The sequence below is a fragment of the Pristiophorus japonicus genome, chromosome 26 (assembly GCF_044704955.1).
Source record: "Pristiophorus japonicus isolate sPriJap1 chromosome 26, sPriJap1.hap1, whole genome shotgun sequence".
NCBI lineage: Eukaryota > Metazoa > Chordata > Chondrichthyes > Pristiophoridae > Pristiophorus > Pristiophorus japonicus.
The window spans coordinates 7,107,919-7,132,493 of record NC_092002.1 but is presented as its reverse complement, the minus strand read 5'-3'; the positions used below and the strand labels follow the sequence as shown (position 1 = coordinate 7,132,493).

At 49.9% G+C, this 24,575-nt stretch overlaps 1 protein-coding gene across 3 annotated transcripts in view; it reads left to right on the top strand.

Annotated features, from left to right (window-relative positions):
- Nucleotides 1-3,715: 3,715 nt before the first annotated feature.
- mark4b (MAP/microtubule affinity-regulating kinase 4b) overlaps nucleotides 3,716-24,575 on the top strand; it is a 143,478-nt gene continuing 122,618 nt past the window's right edge. For all 3 annotated transcript variants that reach the window (XM_070867735.1, XM_070867733.1, XM_070867734.1), the window contains exon 1: nucleotides 3,716-4,328. In XM_070867735.1, the coding sequence (XP_070723836.1) occupies nucleotides 4,278-4,328 (51 nt within the window). In that variant the 5' untranslated portion in view covers nucleotides 3,716-4,277. The remainder of the gene's footprint in view (nucleotides 4,329-24,575) is intronic.

Below are 24,575 nucleotides of genomic sequence, written 5' to 3'. Positions count from 1 at the left end.
TGTCGGAGGGGCAGTGCTGAGGGAGCGCCGCGCTGTCGGAGGGGCAGTGCTGAGGGAGCGCCGCTCTGTCGGAGGGGCAGTGCTGAGGGAGCGCCGCACTGTCGGAGGGGCAGTGCTGAGGGAGCACCGCACTGTCAGAGGGGCAGTACTGAGGGAGCGCCGCACTGTCGGAGGGGCAGTACTGAGGGAGCGCCGCACTGTCAGAGGGGCAGTACTGAGGGAGCGCCGCACTGTCGGAGGGGCAGTACTGAGGGAGCGCCGCACTGTCGGAGGGGCAGTACCGAGGGAGTGCCGCACTGTCGGAGGTGCGGTCTTTCAGATGATACGTTAAACCGAGGCCCCGCCTGCTCTCTCTATTTTAAAGAAGAACAGGGGAGTTCTCCCCGGTGTCCTGGGGCCAATATTTATCCCTCAATCAACATCACTAAAACAGATTATCTGGGTCATTATCACATTGCTGTGTGTGGGAGCTTGCTGTATGCAAATTGGCTGCCGCGTTTCCCACATTACAACAGTGACTACATTTCAAAGCTACTAAACTGGCTATAAAGCGCCTTGGGACATCCTGAGGTTGTGAAAGGCACTATATAAATGCAAGTTGATTCTTGTTAGCCAACTCCACCTTGCCTTCTGGAACTTTCTCCCCAACCCCCAACTATCACGCTGCATTACTCATCAATGTTCAATACTTGGCAGATTAAATTTAAGACAGAAAAATTATATATTTTGGTAGGAAGAATGAAGAGATGAAATGTAAACTAAAGGGTATAATTTGAAAGGGGGTGCAGGAACAGAGAGACCTGGGGGTCTTTGTGTACTATTCGTTCAAGGGGGCAGAGCAGGTTGAGAAAGTGGTTAAAAAAGTTAATGGGATCTTGGGCTTCATAAACAGAGGCATAGAGTACAAAAGCAAGGAAGTTGTGATGAATCTGTATAAAACACTAGTCTCGCCTCAATTGGAGTATCTACAAATCATAGAAATTTACGGCACAGAAGGAGGCCATTCGGCCCATCGTGTCCGCGCCGGCCGACAAAGAGCTACCCAGCCTAATCCCACTTTCCAGCTCTCGGTCCGTAGCCCTGCAGGTTACGGCACTTCAAGTGCACATCCAAGTACTTTTTAAATGTGCTGAGGGTTTCTGCCTCTACCACCCTTTCAGGCAGTGAGCTCCAGACCTCCACCGCCCTCTGGGTGAAAACACTTCCCCTCAAATCCCCTCTAAACCTCCCCCCAATTACTTTAAATCTATTGTGTCCAATTCTGGCCACCGCACTTTAGGAAGGATGTGAAGGCCTTAGAGAGAGTGCAGAAAAGATTTACGAGAATGGTTCCGGGGATGAGGGACTTCAGTGAGGGATAGACTGGAGAAGCTGGAGTTGTTCTCCTTGGAGCAGAGAAGGTCGAGAGGAGATTTGATCGAGGTGTTCAAAATCATGAGGGGTCTGGACAGAGTAGATCGAGAGAAACTGTTCCCATTGGTGGAAGGGTCGAGAACCAGAGGGACACAGATTTAAGGCGATTGGAAGAACCAAAGGCGACATGAGGGAAAACGTTTTTACGCAGCGAGTGGTTAGGATCTGGAATGCGCTGCCTGAGAGGGTGGTGGAGGCAGACTCAATCGCGGCTTTCAAAAGGGAGTTGGATAAGTACCTGAAGGAAAAAATTTTGCAGGGCTACAGGGAAAGGGCGGGGGAGGGGGACTGGCTGAGGTGCTCTTGCAGAGAGCCAGCACGGGCTCGATGGGCCGAATGGCCTCCTTCTGTGCTGTGACCGTTCTCTGATTCTATAACTTATTTATTTTGAGTAAGCCTTCTTCACTTGCCTTCTCCAAACTCTTTCCTGTGTCTGGTATTGGCCCCTGTCCAGTTCCTGAGAAGCGGATTGATCAGCTTCTGCCGTGACTCAGTGGGCAGCACTCTCGCCTCTGAGTCAGAAGGTTGTGGGTTCAAGTCCCACTCCAGGGACTTGAGCACAAACAAAATCTAGGCTGACACTCCCAGTGCAGCGCTGAGGGAGCGCCGCAGTGCTGAGGGAGCGGCGCACTGTTGGAGCTGCTGTCTTTCGGATGAGACGTTTAACCGAGGCCCTGTATGCTCTCTCAGGTAGACATAAAAGATCCCATGGCCACTATTTCGAAGAAGAGCAGGGGAGTTATCCCCAGTGTTCTGGGGCCAATATTTATCCCTCAATCAACATAACAAAAACAGATTATCTGGGTCATTATCACATTGCTGTGTGTGGGAGCTTGCTGTGCGCAAGTTGGCTGCTGCGTTTCCCACATTGCAACAGTGACTACACTCTGAAAAGTACTTCATTGGCTGTAAAGTGCTTTGAGACGTCTGGTGGCTGTGAAAGGCGCTATATAAATGCAAGTCTTTCTTTCTTTATGGTAAGCACTGCTCACACTTCCCCCCACCTCAATGACTGTGCATGGACAGGGGGTGGAGGGTGTGGTCGGGGGGACTGAGATCTATCAAAGAGGAACGGGCCAAGCTGGACCTAGCGAATTTATCTTGTTTCCTCAATCGCTCGTAACTCAGAGGCACTGGAGAGGGCGCAGGGAGGATTTACAAGGGCGATACCAGAAATACGAGGGTAGACATATCAGGAAAGGATGAACAGGCTGGGTCTCTTTTCTCTTGGGGGGGGGGGGGGGGAAAGAAGGCTGAGGGGTGACCTAATAGAGGTCTTTAAAATGATGAAAGGTTTTGATAGAGTGGATACAGAGAGAGTGTTTCCGCTTGTGGGGAAGAGCATAACTAGAGGCCATCAATATAAGATCGTCACCGAGAAATCCAATGGGGAATTCAGGAGAAACCTCTTTACCCAGAGAGCGGTGAGAATGTGGAACTCGCTGCCACAGGGAGGGGTTGAGACGAATAGTATCGATGCATTTAAGGGGAGGCTAGACAAGCATATGGGGGAGAAGGGAATAGAGGGTTAGGCTGATAGATTTAGATGAGGAAAGATGGAAGGAGGCTCGAGTGGAGCATAAACGCCGGCATGGACCGGTTGGGCCGAATGGCCTGTTTATGTGCCGTATATCCTGTGCAAACCATGGATGCACAGGCCACAAAACTACAACTCCCAGGATGCACTGCGTTTTCCGCCAAAGAGGTGGAGCCTGGGTGGCGCCGTGCATTCTGGGAGTTGTAGTTTGTGGCCAAGTGGCTCTGGAAAGGGACTAAAACCGCCTTTAAAAGTGTGTTTTTTTTCTCGCTAGTTTTGTTTTTAAGGGCAAAATAACTGCTGTCTAGCAATCCCAGCCGCGGACCCATGTCTGGCGTGCGCACAGGGAGAGCCACAGTGAGGGTTTAAACCTTGCAAGGACACTTTAATCATTGTGCAATATATACCCCCAAAAAACTTTTCAGTCGAATCCACTTATTGTTAACTCTTCAAAAAGTTGTTTAATTCTTTCTGGGTGTTTTTTTTTTGCCTGCCTCTTCAATTTCCCTCTTTTTAATCATTTCCCTACTGTCACACAAAAAAAAACTTTACTTTCAACCTGTACCATTTGTGTTAAAAACCACTTTTCTTACCCAGTGCCTTGTGTTAATTTCTCCTCTCCCAGTATTTGATGTGTGTGTGTATATGGGGGCAGGTCCCTTTAATTTCACTGGCAGCTTGATCTCATCTGGTTTGAGACGCGTTTCCTGTAGCTTTTTTTGGGTTGGGTTAGCTTTGGCTATTTTTTTTTGCAGTCTCTCTCTCTCTCTCTCTACATCCAGCATCTCTGCTGCCTTGGAGGTGTCTGGACTGTCCTTTTGCCATCTCCGACCAGACTGAGAGACACACACACACACACACACACACACAGAAGGAAAATAAGAAGAAGGTTGTTCCGAGAAATCCAGCCCTCTCGAATGGGATTTCCTCAAGTCCCCTGGACTGCAAACACAGATCCCTCATTCAGCCAGAATTGGTTGGTGCCTCCGGGGCTGCGCTGGGAGGTGAAATTGGCATCGCGGGTGAATTTCACCGGGAGAGGGATCATGCAGAGGATAAACCCTTCGTTCAAATGACATCCTCGCCCTTTCTGCCTTTTGCTTATCTTCTCGCTGTACGTACAAAGGAAAAACATGTACTGAACTGGGATTGAATTTGGAGGGGGGGGAAAAAAAAGAGGCATTCTTAAAAAAACAAACCAGGAGGGGGATTTAAGGTGTGGGAAGCGGGGTGAGCAAAACCCCCTCTCACTCTCCCTCTCGGATGACTATTGCTGTCTGCTTTTTTGGAGGGGAGGGGAGGATCTCGCTGAACTGGAGAACCAAGGATGTCTTCCAGACTCGCGTTGCCCTCTCCGAATGAACGCAGCCTGGATCATGTGAGTAGCACCGACCCGGGGGAGGAGGAGGAGGATAGGGGAAAGCGACATTGTGAATCGCTTTGGGCAAATGTATTTAATACACCCGGTTTCTGCATGGCTTACGGAGGGGGGTGGGGGGAGGGAGAGAGAGACAGCACATCATGTTGACTGACCTTGGTGTCTCTTGTATGGCAATGATTTTTACAAGATTAATCCATACGTGTGTGTGTGTGTGTGTGAGATATGGTTTGACACACGAGTGTTTATGGCTGAGGTATCTCATAATTATATAAATATATCCTATATTGTGTCTTAATTATATAAATCTTGTATCTTACTTAAGTATATAATTTATCTTTATAGATCTTGTAACATTTTAATTATACAGATATATATGTAATATCTGTATAATTAAGATGATCTATCTTGCATATCTTAATCATATATCTTGTACAGGTATATTAAATATATTGTACCTTAATTATATAGCATACAAATACATTATTTTTGATATAGCATATATAAATATATCATATATCTTAAAATGCATCATATATCTTGTCTAAATTAAACATATATCTTAAAATACATCATCTTGTATATATCAATTATATATCATATACAAGATATATGATGTATTTTAAGATAGTTATATATCATGTACATTATATATCATACATCTTAATTAAGTACATCATATCTCTTGATTATCATTTTATATGTAAATACTTCTATTTCTATCTATCTATCTACCTAGGACATTTGTAAAGTCAAATTCTGTTCTTCTTGCAAGGGATGTTGTTTTTTTTTTGCAGCATCATATTCCACGATTCCGCCTGTTTTGACGTCAAATGTGCCCAAAGAGGTGGCTTTGACATCCTGTGTAGGGTGCTGTGTGTCGATTTGGGCACTGATCGCCTCCCATTCCTCTGTTTGATGACAATAAGGCGGGGAAGGTTCAGCCTCCGTGACTTACCGGCCCAAGAATGAAAGAAAGGGGTGAAAGAGCGACTTGCATCTCTATAGCGCCTTTCACGACCTCTGGACGTCCCAAAGCACTTTGTGGCCAATGAAGTACTTTTTGAAATGCAGTCAGTTGGAATATGGGAAACGCAGCAGCCAATTTGCGCACAGCAGGCTCCCACAAACAGCAATGTGATAATGGCCAAATAATCTGCTTTAGTGATGTAGGTTGAGAGATAACTATTGGCCCCAGGACACCGGGGATAGCTCCCCTGCTCTTCTTCGAAATAGCGCCGTGGGATCTTTTACGTCCACCTGAGAGAGCAGACGGGGCCTCGGTTTAGCATCTCATCCGAAAGACGGCACCTCCGACAGTGCGGCGCTCCCTCAGTACTGCCCCTCCGACAGTGCGGCGCTCCCTCAGCACCGCACTGGGTGTGTCAGCCTGGATTTTTTTTTTGTGCTCTAGCCCCTGGAGTGGGACTCGAACCCACGACCTTCTGACTCCAAGGCGAGAGTGCTGCCCACTGAGTTGCAGCTGACACTCTGGACTAATGCTTGTACCTCACTCTCTCCACTCCACCAGCACTTGACGAGGTGACGGGGAAACAGAGAGTAGTGATGAACGGTTGTCTTTCGGACTGGGGACGAAGGCACACAATGGTGTCCCCCAGGGATTGGTTCGAGGACCACTGCTTTGCTTGGTATCTATTCGTGACTTGGATATGGGTGTACAGGGCACAATTTCAAAATTTGCTGATGACACAAAACTTGGAAGTGTATAGTGAACAGTGAGGAGGAGAGTGATCGACTTCAGGAAGACATAGACACGTGGACACGTAGCAGATGAAATTTAACACAGAAAGGTGTGAAGTGATGCATTTTTGTAGAAAGAATGAGGAGATGAAATAAAAACTAAAGGGTACAATTCTAAAGAGGGTGCACGAACAGAGAGACCTGGGGGTATATGTGCACAAATCGTTGAAGGTGGCAGGGCAGGTTGAGAAAGCATTTAAAAAAAAAAGCATATAGGATCCTGGGCTTTATAAATAGAGGCATAGAGTACAAAAGCAAGGAAGTTATGATGAACCTTTGTAAACACTGGTTCGTCCTCAACTGGAGCATTGTTTCCAATTCTGGGCCCCGCACTTTAGGAAGGATGTGAAGGCCTTAGAGAGGGTGCAGAAAAGATTTATGAGAATGGTTCCAGGGATGAGGGACTTCAGTGACGGGGATAGACTGGAGAAGCTGGGGTTGTTCTTCTTGGAGCAGAGAAGGTTGAGAGGAGATTTGATCGAGGTGCTCAGAATCATGAGGGGTAGATCGCGAGAGAAACTGTTCCCATTGGTGGAAGGGTCGAGAACCAGAGGACACACAGATTTAAGGCGATTGGCAGAAAAACCAAAGGCCACACGAGGGAAAAGGTTTTCCCGCAGCGAGTGGTTAGGATCTGGAATGCGCTGCCTGAGAGGGTGGTGGAGGCAGACTCAATCGCGGCTTTCAAAAGGGAGTTGGATAAGTATCTGAATGAAAGATATTAACAGGGCTACGGAGAAAGGGCGGGGGAGTGGGACTGGCTGAGGTGCTCTTGCAGAGAGCCGGCACGGGCTCGATGGGCCGAATGGCCTCCTTCTGTGCTGTGACCATTCTATGATTCTATCGAGGCTAGTTATCTGCCCCTGTACTCTAGCATTCTCTTCCAAAGCCGCTTGCCCTGGCTGCCTCTCTAGCCTTCGAAAGATTCCTTAAAAACCCTTCCCATACACGATGAGTCGAATGGCCTACTTCTGTGTCATACGTTTCCATGATTCCTATTTTTTAATCTTCCTGTTTGACATCCACTTTCTGAATCCCAATTTCTCCTCTGTGAATCCGGTCTCCGTATTATAATCAGGATATAGAGGCCCTGGTTAAAGTGCAAAAACATTTACAAGGATGATAAAGGGGTATGGTAGCATAGCCCAGGGGTATGGTCACTGGACTAGCAATCCAGAGACATGAGTTCAAATCCCACCACGCCAGCTGGGGAATTTAAATTCAGTTAATTAAATAAATCTGGAATAAAAAGCTCGTGTCAGTAATAGTGACCATGAAACTATCGGATTGTTGTGATAAACTCATCTGGTTCACTAATGTCCCTTTTGGGAAGGAAATCTGCCACCCTTACCCAGTCTGGGCCTATATGTGACTCCAGACCCACAGCAATGCGGTTGCCTCTTAACTGCCCCTCTGTCTCGCTGGCCCATTTCACTCCGTCGTACCAAACCGCTACGACAAAGTCAGCACTGTGGGAGCATCTTCACCACACAGACTGCAGCGGTTCAAGAAGGCGGCTCACCACCACCTTCTCAAGGGGCAATTAGGGATGGGCAATAAATGCCGGCCTTGCCAGCGACGCCCACATCCTGTAGACAAATAAATTTTAAAAACAAAAAGAAGGGCAGAGGGATCTGGGTGGACGGATTTCCAAATTGTCAAATGTAGCGACGCAGGTTAGCAAGGCCATTAAAAAGGCAAACCAAGAACTAGGGTTTATTTCTAGAGGGGATATAATTGAAAAGCAGAGAAGTTTTGTTAAACTTGTATCGAACCTTGGTTAGCCCACACTTGGAGCACAGTGCACTGTTCTGGTTTCCATTTTATATAAAAAAGGATACAGAGGCACCGGAGAAACGATTTACAAGGATGACACCAGAACTGAGAGGATATCCTTATCAGCAAAGACTGAACAAGCTGTACGGTTCTTTAATCTAGAAAACAGATGGCCGAGGGGTGACCTGATAGAGGTATTAAAAATTAAGAAGGGGCTTGATAGGGTAGACGTAGAGATAATGTTTCGACTTGTGGGTGGGAAGAGAACTAGGGGTCATAAAAAGTCATGACTCAAATCCAATGGGGAATTCTGGTGAAAATACTTTACCCAGAGAGCGGTGAGAATGTGGAACTCGCTGCCACAGGGAGTGGTTGAGACAAATAGTATGGATGCATTTAAGGGGCGGCTGGATAAACACATGATGGAGAAGGGAATAGAGGGATGTGCTGATGGGGTGAGATGAAGAGGGGTGGGAGGGGGCTGGTGTGGAGCATAAACCCCGGCACTGAGTGGTAGGCCCAATGGGTCTGTTTCTGTGCTGTAAATACTATGCAAAGGTAAGCAATGCCTCAATTTCAAAATTCTCATCCTTGTTTACAAATCCCTCCATGGCCCTTGCCCCCTCCCTATCTCTGTAATCTCCTCCAGCCCCACAACCCCCCCCCCCCCCCCCCGAGATGTTTGCGCTCCTCTAATTCTGCCCTCTTGAGCATCCCTGATTATAATCGCTCCACCATCGGTGGCCGTGCCTTCTGCTGCCTGGGCCCCAAGCTCTGGAACTCCCTCCCTCCCTCCCTAAACCTCTCCGCCTCGCGTTCCTCCTTTTAAGACCCTCCTTAAAACCGACCTCTTTGACCTGCCCTAATTTTGTCTTGTGTGGCTCGGTGCCAAATTCATTGTTTTGTCTTGTACTACTCCTGTGAAGCACCTTGGGACGTTTTACTACGTTAAAGGTGCTATATAAATACAAGTTGTTGTTGTTGTAATAAGTAGGGGCACTCTCGATATGCAAGAGGGTTGTATGTGTTCCTCCTGTCCGCTTTTGCCTCAGGAAAGACTGAAGTGAGCGAAAGAGAGAACTGTCCTGCTTCTGTTTTTTGAGCGATGATATTGTGAACTGATTATTGAGTGCGCTACAGTTGACCCTGGTGTGGGATCACAGAGCAGGCTGCTATTGTGCCACAACTCAATCTAAAAGGCTGCGTGGTGACTTAAGGGTTGCTAACGATGCAATGTCGGGAGCAGTCCGAGAGTTGAGCTCCATTGATGCCTCAGCGGGTTTAAGGAAAAGAAAGACTTGCAATTTATATAGCACCTTCAAGACCCTCGGGTTGTCCCAAAGCGCTTCGCAAGCCAATGAAGTACATTTTTTAAAGTGTTGTCACTGGGAAACACGGCAGCCGATTTGCGCACAGCAAGCTCCCACAGACAGCAATCGGAGAATGACCCAGATCATCTGTTTTTGGGTGTTGGTTGAGGGATAAATTCTGGCCCAGGACAAAATTCTCTTCCATACATTCACATCCTTCAGTGGCCTCGCCCCCCTCCCTATCTCTGTAACCACCTCCAGCTTTACAACCCTCTCTGCGCTCCTCCGAACCTGGCCTCTTGCGCATCCCCTATTTTCATCCCTCCACCATCGGTGGCCATGCCTTCAGCCGCCTGGGGCCCCAAGCTCTGGAACTCCCTCCCTAAACCTCTCCGTCTCGCTCTCCTCCTTTAAGACACTCCTTAAAACCTACTTCTGTGACCAAGCTTTTTGGTCACCTGTCCTAATATCTCCTTCTGTGGCTCGGTGTCACATTTTGTCTGATAACGCTCCTGTGAAGCACCTTGGGACTTGTTATTATGTCAAAGGCGTTACATAAATTCATCGTCATTGGTAGTCCTTCGGAATCGAGGAAGACTTGCTTCCACTCTAAAAATGAGTCCTTAGGTGACTGAACAGTCCAATATGGGAACCACAGTCCCTGTCACAGGTGGGACAGACAGTGGTTGAGGGAAGGGGAGGGTGGGACTGGTTTGCTGCACTCTCCTTCCGTTGCCTGCGCTTGGTTTCTGCACGCTCTCGGCGACGAGACTCGAGGTGCTCAGCGCCCTCCCGGATGCACTTCCTCCACTTAGGGCGGACTGGTCTTTGGCCAGGGACTCCCAGGTGTCGGTGGGGATGTTGCACTTTATCAGGGAGGCTTTGAGGGTGTCCTTGAAACGTTTCCTCTGCCCCACCTTTGGCTCGTTTGCTGTGAAGGAGCTCCGAGTAGAGCGCTTGCTTTGGGGAGTCTCGTGTCTGGCATGCGAACAATGTGGCCCTGCCCAGCGGAGCTGATCGAGTGTGGTCAGTGCTTCAATGTATAATGTATAAATTCATGTTGTTGTTGACTTAAAACGGAATGGGGGACAGTTGCAAGAGATATGATAATAGTTGACCGATGATGATAAAAGGCTGACTACGATGTAACTCTGCTTGAAGTAAGCTGCCCTGTCACTGGGAGGTCATGTGGGGAGTACCGTGCCAAGTTTGGGGCACGTTACCTTCGGAGGAACAGTGGCACATTGTTGAAGAGAGTTCAGGGAAGGGTGCTGAAGATCACTCAAGCACTGGGGCCCATTGGGTTTCGAAGGGGAGGCTCCCTCGACTCGAGTTGTTTTCCTTGGAGGGATGTGACATGATGCAGGTGCTCGTGTTACTGAGAGCAGTCGGTTGTGTTGAAGCCAGCAGCTTATTTCATTGGGACTGTGAGCACAAATCTAGATTTGAGCACAGCACTAATGAGCTTCAAATTATTATTTTTTTTTTTAACCAGGAGTCATGGAAACATGGGCTAGATGCCCAGCAAAAGTAGGCAGAGTTCTGCCAATCAGAATCTTACAAAAACTGGTTCAGTAACTCATAATGTTACGGTAGCCGCTATCTTATGATTTGGACAATGTAGAGTGATCTTTAACCTGTGCTGTACCTGCCCTGCGAGTGTTTGATGGGACAGTGTAGAGGGAGCTTTACTCTGTATCTAACCCCCTGTACCTGCCCTGGGAGTGTTTAATGGGACAGTGTAGAGGGAGCTTTACTCTGTATCTAACCCCCTGTTGTACCTGCCCTGGGAGTGTTTGATGGGACAGTGTAGAGGGAGCTTTACTTTGTATCTAACCCGTGCTGTACCTGCCCTGGGAGTGTTTGGTGGGGCAGTGTGGAGGGAGCTTTACTCTGTATCTAACCTGTGCTGCGTCAAAATTCCTCCTGGGTTTTGCTAACTATCCAGGCTTCCCAGGTTGACAACACACTTGTGGACGTCTGCTGAGGGTGTGATTGGGTATGGCTGTGATCCTTGCCCCATGGTGGAGTATTCTGCCAAACTCAAACCCTAGACTAGGGTTGCCAACTCCTCCAGGATTGGCCTGGAGACTCCAGGAGTTGAAGATTAATCCCCAGCACACCACAGTGAGCGAAAACCCAGCGAGAAAAATCACAGGGGTGTTAAAACAAAATGTTCTTTTTATTTTCTTTGAACACTTGTGTTTATTAGTTATAAAAATATTGGCGATAGGGGGGAAAAGGCTGTTTGGATGATTCTTCACTGTTGCTCAAACAGATAAGAGTCCTTCGACTTCTGATTGGCTGTGGGAAGCTGGGAGGCTGGACCAATGGTGTCAGGGGACCAATGGCGGTCGGAGCTGGATGGTCATGTGACAAAACCTCCAGGAATACATCCAATCAGAGTTAGCGACCCTAGTGTCAGCCTGTGGCTCAGTGGGCAGCACCCTCGCCTCCGGTTCAAGTCCCACTCCAGGGACTGAGCACATAAATCCAGGCTGACACTCCCAGTGCTGTGCTGAGGGAGCGCCGCACTGTGGGAGGGGCAGTGCTGAGGGAGCGCCGCACTGTGGGAGGGGCAGCGGTGATGGAGCGCCGCACTGTCGGAGGGGCAGTGCTGAGGGAGCGCCGCACTGTCGGTTAAGACGTTAAACCGAGGCCCCGTCTGCTCTCTCAGATGGACGTAAAAGATCCCACGACACTATTTTGAAGAAGAGCAGCAAAGTTCTCCCCGGTGTCCTGGGGCCAATATTTATCCCACAATCAACATCACAAAAAAAACAGATTATCTGGTCATCATCACATTGCTGTGTGTGGGAGCTTGAGCACAAATTGGCTGCCGCGTTTCCTACAATGCAACAGTGACTACACTCCAAAAGTATTTCATTGGCTGCAAAGTGCTTTGAAACATCCGGTGGTTGTGAAAGGTGCTATATAAATGCAAGTCTTTTTTTCTTTTAAGTTGAAGTGAGTTGGTTGAGGTGCTAGCGAGGGGGGGGTGGGGGGCGGTTGGGTGAGGGTACGGGGCAAGAGGGGAGACTTGCTCTCCTGGTATCTGGGTCACCGGTATTGCGGCAAGAGGCAGAGGCTAAAGCAAGGGGAGTGCGCGTGGGCGGTGAAGCAGATTAAATTATTTGTTGTATAAAAACGAAGGTTGTACAAGGACGTACAGTGTGTTCTTGAAGCTAATCTGTCCGAGGGAGTTCTTTACTCGAGAACGAACTGGTGTGTTGGAGAACTCTCTGAATAGTTTCACTGAGTAACTGTAACGGGAGATGTTGCACAGCTGGGTAGCTCCCACACCCACCCCTCGAGGCACCAACTCATGCTGGGATACATTACAACAGTGACTGCACTTCAAAAATGTACTTCACTGGCTGTAAAGTGCTTTGGGATATCCGGTGGTTGTTGTTGTGTCTTTAATACCTTTATGAATGACTCCACCAGGTCTAGTACTGTACTTGAGCTGTTGTGACCTTAGTCCCATTTATTGTAACTCCAGAGTGAGGCACAAGCGTGGTGGGTAGCCTCTTATGCAGGTGACCCTCAGGTCTCCCACCGCAGTGCCCTCTGGTGGCACAACATATGTGACTATACATTTAGTTTACATGGTCTACATACATCACGGTCGTGAAAGGCGCTCTATGGAGGCAAGTCTTTTAAGAACATAAGAAATAGGAGCAGGAGTCGGCCATTCGGCCCTTTGAGCCTGCTCCGCCATTTACTAAGACCACGGCTGATCCGATCATGGACTCAACTCCACTTCCCCGCCCGCTCCCCATAACTCTCGACTCCCTTATTGTTCAAAAATCTGTCTATCTCCACCTTAAATATATTCAATGACCCAGCCCCCACAGCTCCCTGGGGCAGAGAATTCCACAGATTCCAAAGATTCACGACCGTCTGAGAGAAAAACTTTGTCCTCATCTCCATTTTAAATGGGTGACCCCTTAATGCCTTCTTTCCGCTGTGGTTTAGGGGCAGCACCCTCGCCTCCAAGTCACTCGGGAGGTTATGGGTTCAAATCTCACTCCTGGGACTCGAGCACAAAAAAAATCTAGGCTGATGCTCCAAGTACTGAGGGAGCGCCGCACTGTCGGAGGGGCCGTCTTTCGGATGACTCGTTAAACTGAGGCCCCGTCTGCCCTCTCGGGGACATAAAAGATCCCATGGCTCTATTTCGAAGAAGAGCAGGGGTGTTCTCCCTGGGGACGATGAACCGAGCCCCTGGCTGCCCGCTTGGGTGGATGTAAAAGACCCCAAGGCACCATTTCCAAACGCACTCCTGGGTTATTGGGTGGGGAATCAGCCCAGGTTCCTGATCGTTACCTTGGTTACCAGAGGGGATTCATCCCCGGTTCCATTGGCTTCTCCCCGGTGTCCCGGGCCAATATTTATCCCAATACACATCTGATAAAATCTCCCAGGATCCATCGACCATAGTTGGCACCTCCACCAACAGCAGTGAGATGGGCGGCCAGTTCGTTTGCTCCTGGTGGTGGTGACTGACGGCAACTCTGCCTGGGATAGCTACCTGCACCTCTACGGGCAGTGCCCTGGGATGATCTGTGACCACCTACACCACCTCAATTTAACATCTCAACAGTGTATAAGAATGTAAGACATAGGAGCAGGAGTCGGCCATTCAATGCGATCATGGCTCCACTTTCCTGCCCGATCCCCATATAGAAACATAGAAATTTACAGGGCAGCAGGAGGCCATTTCCGACCGACAAAGAGCCGCACGGCCCTCGGTCAGCAGCCCTGAAGGTATAAACCTATGCACAATGGCGGAAAGGCAAAGAGCACCCAGCCCAACCAGTCCGCCCCACACAACTGTGACACCCCTTTTACTGAAACATTCTACACTCCACCCCAACCGGAGCCATGTGATCTCCTGGGAGAGGCAAAAACCAGATTAAAAACCCAGGCCAATTGGGAGGAAAATAAATCTGGGAAAATTCCTCGCCGACCCATCCAGGCGATGGAAACTAGTCCAGGAGATCACTCTGGCCGTATTCAATTCGCTGCAGTACTTACCATCGTATCTGCGCCAGCCAGCAAGAGGTTAGCCAGTCTGGGAGGACAGACGCACCAACGTTACTGTCCTCGTCCAGGTTAACATCCCCAACAGTGAAGCACTGACCACACCCGATCAGCTTCGCTGGGCAGGCCACATAGTACGCATGCCAGACAGGAGACTCCCAAAGCAAATGCTTTATTCGGAGCTCCTTCACGGCAAACGAGCCAAAGGTGGGCAGCGGAAACGTTACAAGGACACCCTCAAAGCCTCCCTGGTGAAGTGTGACATCCCCACCGACACCTGGGAGTCCCTGGCCGAAGACCGCCCTGGGTGGAGAAAGTGCATCTGGGAGGGCATTGAGCACCTCGAGTCTCGTCGCCGAGAGCGTGAAGTGGTCAAGCGCGGGCAGCGGAAGGAGCGTGCGGCAAACCAGTCCCACCCAACCCTTCCCTCGGTGAATGTCTGTCCCACCTGTGACAGGGTCCATGGCTCTCGTATTGGACTGTTCATCCACCAAAGAACTCACTTCAGGAGTGGAAGCAAGTCTTCCTCGATTCCGAGAGACTGCCTATGATGATGATGATGAGCCAGTCTAAGCTCTAGGTCCGTAACCCTGCAGGTTACTGCACTTCAAGTGTCCACCCAAGCACCTTTTAAATGTGATGAGGGTTTCTGCATCCACCACCCTTCCAAGCAGTGCGTTCCAGACCCCCGCAAACCTCTGCCTGAAGAAGCCTTCCCTCAAATCCCTCATATTCCTTGATTCCCTTAATATCCAAAAACCTGTCGATCTCTGCCTTGAATATACTCAACGACTGAGTCTCCATAGCCCTCTGGGGCAGAGAATTCCAAAGATTCACCATCCTCTGAGTGAAGAAAATTCTCCTCATCGCAGTCCTAAATGGCTGACCCCTTATCCTGAGACTGTGACCCCTGGTTCTAGACTCCCCAGCCCGGGGGAAACACCCTCCCTGCATCTTATTTTTTATTAGTTCCTGGGATGTGGGCGTCGCTGGCAAGGCCGGCATTTATTGCCCATCCCTAATTGCCCCTTGAGAAGGTGGTGGTGAGCCGCCTTCTTGAACCGCTGCAGTCCGTGTAGTGAAGGTGCTCCCACAGTGCTGTTAGGGAGGGAGTTCCAGGATTTTGACTCAGCGACGATGAAGGAACGGCCGATATATTTCCAAGTCGGGATGGTGTGTGACTGGGAGGGGAACGTGGAGGGGGTGGTGTTCCCATGCGCCTGCTGCCCTTGTCCTTCTAGGGGGTAGAGGTCGCGGGTTTGGGAGGTGCTGCCGAAGAAGCCTTGGCGAGTTGCCGCAGTGCATCTTGTAGATGGTGCACACTGCAGCCAGGGGGCGCCGGTGGTGGAGGGAGTGAGTGTTGAAGGTGGTGGGTAGCGTGCCGATCAAAGCGGCTGCTTTGTCCTGGATGGTGTTGAGCTTCTCGAGTGTTGTTGGAGCTGCACGCATCCAGGCAAGTGGAGAATATTCCTTTACATTTGTTTACATTCGGTACCTCGAGCCTGCTCTGCCATCTACCCTGTCAAGCCCTGTAAGATTATTGTAGGTTTCAATGAGATCACCTCTCATTCTTCTAAACTCCAGAGAATATAAGCCTAGTCTACTCAATCTCTCCTCATAGACTTGACTATTCCAACGTACTCCTGGCCGGCCTCCCACGCTCTACCCTACGTAAACTAGAGGTGATCCAAAACTTGGCTGCCCTGTGTCCTAACTCGTACCAAGTCCCACTCACCCATCACCCCCTGTGCTCACTGACCTACATTGGCTCCCGGTTAAGCAACGCCCCGATTTCAAAATTCTCATCCTTGTTTACCAATCCCTCCATGACTCTCGCCCCCTCCCTATCTTTGTAATCTCCCCCAGCCCCACAACCCCCCCGAGATGTCTGCGCTCCTCTAATTCTGCCCTCTTGAGCATCACTGATTATAATCGCTCAACCATCGGTGGCCGTGCCTTCAGCTGCCTGGGCCCCAAGCTCTGGAACTCCCTCCCTAAACCTCTCCGCCTCTCTACCTCGCTTTCCTCCTTCAAGATTCTTCTTTAAACCGACCTCTTTGCCCAAGCGTTTGGTCACGTGTCCTGATTTCTCACTGGTGTCCAAAATTTTTGTTTCATAATACTCCTGTGATTTCAAAGTGCTGCGGTACAGAGGGATCTGGGGGTCCTTGTACATTGAACACAAAGTTAGCATGCAGGTACAGCAAGTTATTAGGAAGGCAACTGTAATTTTGGCCTTTATTGCAAGGGGGATGGAGTATAAAAGTAGGGAAGTCTTGCTACAACTGTACAGGGTATTGGTGAGACCACACCTGGAGTACTGTGTACAGTTTTGGTCTCCGTATTTAAGGAGGGATATACTTGTATTGGAGGCAGTTCAGAGAAGGTTCACTCGGTTGGTTCCTGAGATGAAGGGGCTATCTTATGAGGAGCGGGTTGGGCCTGTACGCATTGGAAGATCAGAAAAATGAGAGGTGATCTGAATGAAACGTATAAGATTCTGAGGGGGCTGGACAGGGTAGATGCAGAGAGGATGTTTCCCCCCCGTGGGTGAATCTAGAATTGGGGGGGCATAGTTTCAGAATAAGGGGTCGCCCATTTAAGAAGGAGATGAGGAGGAATTTCTTCTCTGAGGGTGGTGAATCTGTGGAATTCTCTGCCCCAGAGAGCTGTGGAGGCTGGGTCATTGAATATATTTAAGGTGGAGATAGACAGATTTTTGAACGATAAGGAAGTCTAGGGTTATGGGGAGCGGGCGGGGAAGTGGTGTTGAGGCCAAGATCAGATCAGCCACGATCTTATTGAATGGCGGAGCAGGCTCGAGGGGCCGAATGGTCGACTCCTGCTCCTATTTCTTATGGTCTTATGAAGCGCCTTGGGATGTTTCACTGCATTAAAGGCGCTATATGAATATAAGTTGTTCACAGGAAAATCTCCCAATCCCAGGAACCAGTCTGGTGAACCTTGGTTGCACTCCCTGAGTGTCAGCCTAGATAAAGTGCTCAAATTCTGGGGTGGGGTTTGAGCTGACTGAGGAGAAAGTGCTCCCGACTGATCCAAGGATGATACTAATCGCCCTTGTGGCTTTAGTTAAGTGGGGCTGGCAACGTGGTGAATGTTAAAATAATTTTCCGTGGTTCAGCCACACCCACCAGCAGCTGAGCTGTGACTCGGTCTGACGTGACTTTTAATTCTGAGCAGCCGAGAGATCTTCATCACGTCCATCAGGCCTGGGCCTCAACCAAGCCCCGAAGATGGAATATGAGGTGTTCCAATCGATGATGTAGCTGGCTCCTGGCCTTTGCTGCCGTAATGTATTTGCTTTGTGGGTTATTTGCTGAAGAATTCATAGCAACACATTGCTATTAAGAACTAGTTGGTTTATTAACAAAAGGTTTAACAATCACACCACACATTACTGGTTCATCCACCAGGCTCACAACCGCCTGCCTTGGCATCACATTTTTTGCCTTGGAATACTTCTGTGATTACAAAGTGCTGCGTTACTGAGGGACCTGGAGGTCCTTGTACATGAAACACAAAAAGATAACATGCAGGTACAGCAAATGGTCAGGAAGGCAAATGTAATGTTGGTCTTTATTGCAAGGGGGATGGAGTATAAAAGTAGGGAGGTCCTGTTACAGCTGTACAGGGTATTGGTGAGGCCACACCTGGAGTACTGCGTACAGTTTTGGTCTCCGTATTTAAGGAGAGCTATACTTGCATTGGAGGCAGTTCAGAGAAGGTTCCTGAGGTTTTATTGAGTCTGGTGAACCATCATCATAGGCAGTCCCTCGGAATTGAGGAAGACTTGCTTCCACTCTTAACACGAGTTCTCAGGTGGCTGAACAGTCCAATACGAGAGCCACAGACTCTGTCACAGGTGGGACAGACAGTGGTTGAGGGAAGGGGAGGGTGGGACTGGTTTGCCGCACGCTCCTTCCGCTGCCTGCGCTTGGTTTCTGCACGCTCTCGGCATCGAGACTCGAGGTGCTCAGCGCCCTCCCGGATGCACTTCCTCCACTTAGGGCGGTCTCTGGCCGGGGACTCCCAGGTGTCGGTGGGGATGTTGCACTTTTATCACGGAGGCTTTGAGGTTGTCCTTGTAACGTTTCTGCTGCCCAACGTCACGTGACTGGCCAGGCCTCTTCCAACTCGACAGCTCTACAAACCTTAAAGTTTGTCCCTGGGGGGTTTGTGGGGGGGGGGGGGGTTAGGGGCTGGGGGGGTGCGCACATGGCCTGCTCCTGCTCCTATTTCTTATTCTTTTGGAGCTAAGAGAGGCTCAATGTTCAGCCAGTGTGTGTGTGTTGAAGTCAACTGAGGACAGAGAGCAGGCTGAGAACGCTCCCCTCCCCTTCCCTGGCACTCCCTGTCCATGGGGAATTGAAAAAGTGAGTGAGGCAGGGGGGTTGAAGCCAGGAGCCAAGGGGAGAAAATTATTGGGGGTGGGAGTGGGCACAGGGAGGTAAAGGCAATCCAGAGTTCAACTCCCTCTTTACATAAGAACATAAGAAATAGGAGCAGGAGTAGGCCATTCGGCCCCTCGAGCCTGCTCCGCCATTTAATATGATCACGGCTGATCCGATCATGGACTCAGCTCCACTTCCCTGCCCGCCCCCTTATCCCCTTATCGGTTAAGAAACTGTCTATTTCTGTCTTAAATTTATTCAATGTCCCGGCTTCCACAGCTCTCTGAGGCAGTGAATTCCACAGATTTACAACCCTCTGAGAGAAGAAATTCCTCCTCATCTCAGTTTTAAATGGGCGGCCCCTTATTCTAAGATTATGCCCCCGAGTTCTAGTCTCCCCCATCAGTGGAAACATCCTCTCTGCATCCACCTGGTCAAGCCCCCTCATAATCTTATACGTTTCGATAAGATCACCTCTCATTCTTCTGAATTCCAATAAGTAGACGCCCAACCTACTCAACCTTTCTTCATAAGTCAACCCTCTCACCTCTGGAATCAACCGAGTGAACCTTCTCTGAACTCCAAAGCAAGTATATCCTTTCGTAAATTTGGAAACCAAAACTGCACGCAGTATTCCGGGTGTGGCCTCACTAATACCCTGTCTAACTGTAGCAAGACTTCCCTGCTTTTATCGAAACAGAGAAAATAGGAGCAGGAGTAGGCCATTCGGCCCTTCGAGCCTGCACCACCATTCAATAAGATCATGGCTGATCATGCAACTTCAGTGCCCCATTCCTGCTTTCTCTCCATACCCCTTGATCCCTTTAGCCATAGGGGCCACATCTAACTCCCTTTTGAATATATCGATCGAATATATCTATACTCTATCCCCCTTTGCAATAAAGGCCAAGATTCCATTGGCCTTCCTGATCACTTGCTGTACCTGCATCCTAACCTTTTATGCCCAGGTCCCGCTGTACTGCGGCACTTTATAATCTTTCTCCATTTGAATAATAGCTTGCTCTTTGATTTTTTTTTTCTGCCAAAATGCATGACCTCTCCCTCTTTGCGCGCGTTCAGCCTCCGTGCGGGAAAGGAGCCTTGACATCTCCAGCGACTGTGGCGCAGGCTTGGCAGTGCCGAGGCGTGCAATTTGTCCAGCCTGAGCTCTGAGCGGGCCCCAATTATCGCCCCTTCAGGGGGCTTCTGTCTGCTTTGGTTATTTGTCTGCGGGACAGCCTGCTTGGTAAGTCAGGCGGGGATACAAGCTGTCTTGGCAGCCCGGCAACTCCTGGTGGCTTTCTAGCGAGCTGGCGATGGCAGGACGCCCATTCGCAAATGAGTGGCACATCTTGATGAGAATCCAGCCTTTAACTCACTCCCAGCATTCCGAATATGGGGCTGTCATAAGTGAGCAAACATATCTCACTTTTGTGCGAGTTACGTAAGAGTTAGGAGCCATTCGGCCCCTCGAGCCTGCTCCGCCATTCAATAAGATCATGGCTGATCTTTGACCTCAACTCCACATTCCCGTCTGATCCCTTGATTCCCTTAATATCCCCCAATCTATTGATCTCAGCCTTGAATATACTCAATGACTGAGCCTCCACAGCCCTCTGGGGCAGAGAATTCCAAAGATTCACCCCCCTCTGAGGGAAGAAATTTCTCCTCATCTCAGTCCTAAATGGCCGACCCCTTATCCTGAGACTGTGTGACCCCCTGGTTCTAGACTCCTCAGCCCGGGGGGAAACATCCTCCCTGCATCTACCCTGTAAAGCCCTGTAAGAACATCGAGAACCGGGGATGGATTTGATGGTGTAACATTGAATGCTGACCCGGATATCTGCGCCTTTAATTACCCCCAAACTCGACTATCCCAACGCACTCCCACCTTCCACTCTCATCCAAAACCCGGCTACCCCGTGTCCTAACTCACACCGAGTCCCGCTCACCCATCACCACCTGTGCTCGCTGACCTACATTGGCTCCCGGTCTGGCATCACCACGATTTAAAAAAAAAAAATCTAATTGTTGGTTTCAAATCCCTCCATGGCCCTCGCCCCCTCCCTATCTCTGTAATCTCCTCCAGCCCCTACAACCCCCGAGATGTCTGCGCTCCTCTAATTCTGCCCTCTTGAGCATCCCTGATTATAATCGCTCCACCATCGGTGGCCGTGCCTTCTGCTGCCTGAGCCCCAAGCTCTGGAATTCCCTCCCTAAACCCCTCTAACTCTCTCTCCTCCTTTTAAGACGCTCCTTAAAACCTCCGTCTTTGACCCAATTTGTCCTTAGGCGGAGTCAAATTTTGTCTGATTACGCTCCTGTGAAGCACCTTTTGGGATATTTTACTACATTAAAGGCGCTATATAAACGCAGGTTGTTGTGAGTGCCAGTGCGTGTGCCAGCATGTGTGTGTTTACACATTGTGTGAGGGCAGGGTGTGGCTTGGTCGTGGCTGCAACCCCTCCCCTCTCGCGTAGTCGGATACCCCACTGACATCCGTAGTGCGGAGTTCACACGTGTAGAGTGGACTCGTGTGCGAACTGGCTCCACTTGTGTAGACATGTTCCCCCCCCCCCCCCCTTCCCCCCCCCCCCCTCCACCCCTCCCCTTTCTCCCCGCCCCCCTGGCAGAAATCTTGGAGGGCTGGTGGGGTGGGGGAGGAATGGGAACACAGAGGAAATATGCAGTAAATACAACCGATTCCCTCAAGGTTCACCAGACCGATTCCTGGGATGAGGGGGCTGTCTTATGAGGAGAGATTGTGGAGAATGGGCCGATACTCTCTGGAGTTTAGAAGAATGAGAGGGGATCTCATTGAAACGTACAAGATTCTGAAGGGGCTCGACAGGGTAGATGCAGGGAGGGTGTTTCCCCCGGGCTGGGGAGTCTATGTTTCTATCAAGGGGTATGGTGAGAAAGCAGGAATGGGGTACTGAAGTTGCATGTTCAGCCATGAACTCATTGAATGGCGGTGCAGGCTAGAAGGGCCGAATGGCCTACTCCTGCGCCTATTTTCTATGTTTCTATGTCTAGAACCAGGGGTCACACAGTCTCAGAATAAGGGGACGGCCATTTAGGACTGAGATGAGGAGAAACATCTTCACTCAGAGGGTGGTGAATCTTTGGAATTCTCTGCCCCAGAGGGCTGTGGAGGCTCAGTCGTTGAGTATAGTCAAGGCTGAGATCGATAGAGTTTTGGACTTTAGTGGAATCGAGGGATATGGGGATCAGGCGGGAAAGTGCAGTTGAGGTCAAAGATCAGCCGTGATCTCACTGAATGGCGGAGCAGGCTCGAGGGGGCGTCTGGCCTACTCCTGCTCCTAATTCTTATGTTCTTATGATTCACTCTTGAAGCAGAAAATGTATATTTATATCAAAAAAAATATAATGGATAGCTATTTTTTGCTAAGCATGAGTCAGAGACTGAGAGAGACACAGATTTCTACTTGACCTCACTTGGCAATATAATCGCAAGCCAGCTGCATACAAAATGGCGACTCACGGCTCAAAGTGGGGACCTCCTTGTCGAGGCAGTTTCAAAGTAGCGGGGGGGGGGATGGAAGTATTCAGGAGGGGCATCCTCCTCAGAAAAGAGGAAGGAAGGTTTGCCTTTAGCTGACTAGGCCTCAGCCCCTCTCACAACTCGCCGCCTCTCTCTCGTGTCTTAACATCGTAACCTCTAACATCGCCTGCCTCCGCCTTTGCCTCAGCTCATCCGCTGCTGAAGCCCTCGTCTAAGACTTTGTTACCTCTAAACTTGACTATTCCAACGCACTCCTGGCTGGCCTCCCACATTCTACCTGCGTAAACTAGAGGTGATCCAAAACTCGGCTGCCCCGTGTCCTAACCCACACCAAGTCCCACTCACCCATAACCCCCTGTGCTCGCTGCCCCGTGTCCTAACTCGCACCGAGTCCCGCTCACCCATCACCCCCTGTGCTCGCTGCCCCGTGTCCTAACTCGCACCGAGTCCCGCTCACCCATAACCCCCTGTGCTCGCTGCCCCGTGTCCTAACTCGCACCGAGTCCCGCTCACCCATCACCCCCTGTGCTCACTGACCTACATTGGCTCCCGGTTAAGCAACGCCTCGATTTCAAAATTCTCATCCTTGTTTACAAACCCCTCCATGGCCCTCACCCCTCCCTATCTCTGTAATCCCCTCCAGCCCCACAACCCCCCCAGAGATGTCTGCACTCCTCTAATTCTGCCCTCTTGAGCATCCCTGATTATAATCGCTCAACCATCGGTGGCTGTGCCTTCTGTTGCCTGGGCCCCAAGCTCTGGAACTCCCTCCCTAAACCTCTCCGCCTCTTTCCTCCTTCAAGCTGCTCCTTAAAACCTGCCTCTTTGACCGAGCTTTTGGTCACCTGCGCTAATTTCTCCTTGTGCGGCTTGGCATCAAATTCTTTTCCCCTTTTTATTTCAGTGTGTTGATTTTTTTTTAAAATTCTCGTTAAAGGGGACAGATGTCCCTGGAAAAGGACCTCGGCAAATCTGCCTTGTTGAGGTTGGAGGGTGGGGGGGGGGGAGATGGAGGGGGCCGTGTGTTACTGTCATTGCCACGCTCTTGTGTAAATGACGTGACGTAAGTGACACTGGGCGACCAGACAGGGCTGTTGCAGTAGGTGGTAAATTTGATGCCTTTCCTGGGAAAAGGAGGGATTGAGGGATGAGAGTGAGGAGTGCTCTCGTTCCTCCTCACCATCCAGTTGCGCCAACAGAGAGGCGCGCGGGTCAGGGCACTGGGTGAGGCGAGAGTGAGGATTTGCTGTGATGCTCCCCAAGGTGGAATAGTCCCACTTGACGTTTGTTGTACAGGCTTGCCTGTGAACAGTGGCCACTTGTGTGATATATAGGGGGAGGTGCAGGGCTGGGGGAACGGCAGCACCTATGGAACTGTACCCCGGAGTAAAGCCACACCTTCAGGAGAGGAAAGGTTGGGGGGGGCGGGAGGGTTGGTCAATAGAATGATGGGGTGCTGGGGGTCTGGAACTCACTGCCTGAAAGAGTGGTAGGTGCAGAAACCCTCGCCACATTTGGACATGCACGCGAAATGCAGGGCTACGGAGCAAGAGCTAGAAAGTGGGAGTAGGCTGGGGAGCTCTTTGTCGGCCGGCACGGACACAATGGGCCGAATGGCCTCCTTCCGCGCTGTAAATTTCTATGATTCATTGGGTGGGGGGGGGGGAGGAATTTGCCCTGCAGTGGCCTTCTAGGCGGCAGAGGTCGCGGGGTCTAGGAGTCGTTCGGGACATTCCCCCAGCAGTTGTGCTCACTGACTCGAGCTGCTTCATGCAGCGGCTTAAATGGCCGTGACGGATTTTTAAAAATTTCGCGGGGCTTTCCTGGCGGCGTTTAGCGGATCGGGAACTTGCGGTATTCCCCTGACACTTGGGTCCCGCGCTGCTTTAAAGGAGCTTAATGGCAGCTGGAGATCAAGGTTCACACAGCTGTACAGGGGGCAAAAGGGAGGATGTATTGACACAGACCATTTCCTGGTACTGGTCTTCCAGCCTGCAAATAATTCCCCGGAGAAACCATTGTTTTTTTATTCCAAAAAAAAAACCCAGGCACAATTAAGATTAAACCAATTTTCAAATGCTCTGCTATCGGTAAAAGTCTTAAAATATCTTTGCCGACGCAGTCAATCCGACTCCCTCCCCCATGTTTTCATTAATCATCATTTCAAAAAGAAATAACTTGTATTTATATAGCGCCTTTCACAACCACCAGACGTCCCAAAGCGCTTTACAGCCAAGGAAGTACTTTTTTTTTTTTTGAAGCGTGGTCACTGTTGTAATGTAGGAAACACGGCAGCCAATTTGCGCACAGCAAGCTCCCACGACTAACGATCTGTTTTTTTGTTAGTGATGTTGGGTTGAGGGAGAAATATTGGGCCCAGGCACCGGGAATAACTCCCCTGTTCTTCTTCAGGAAT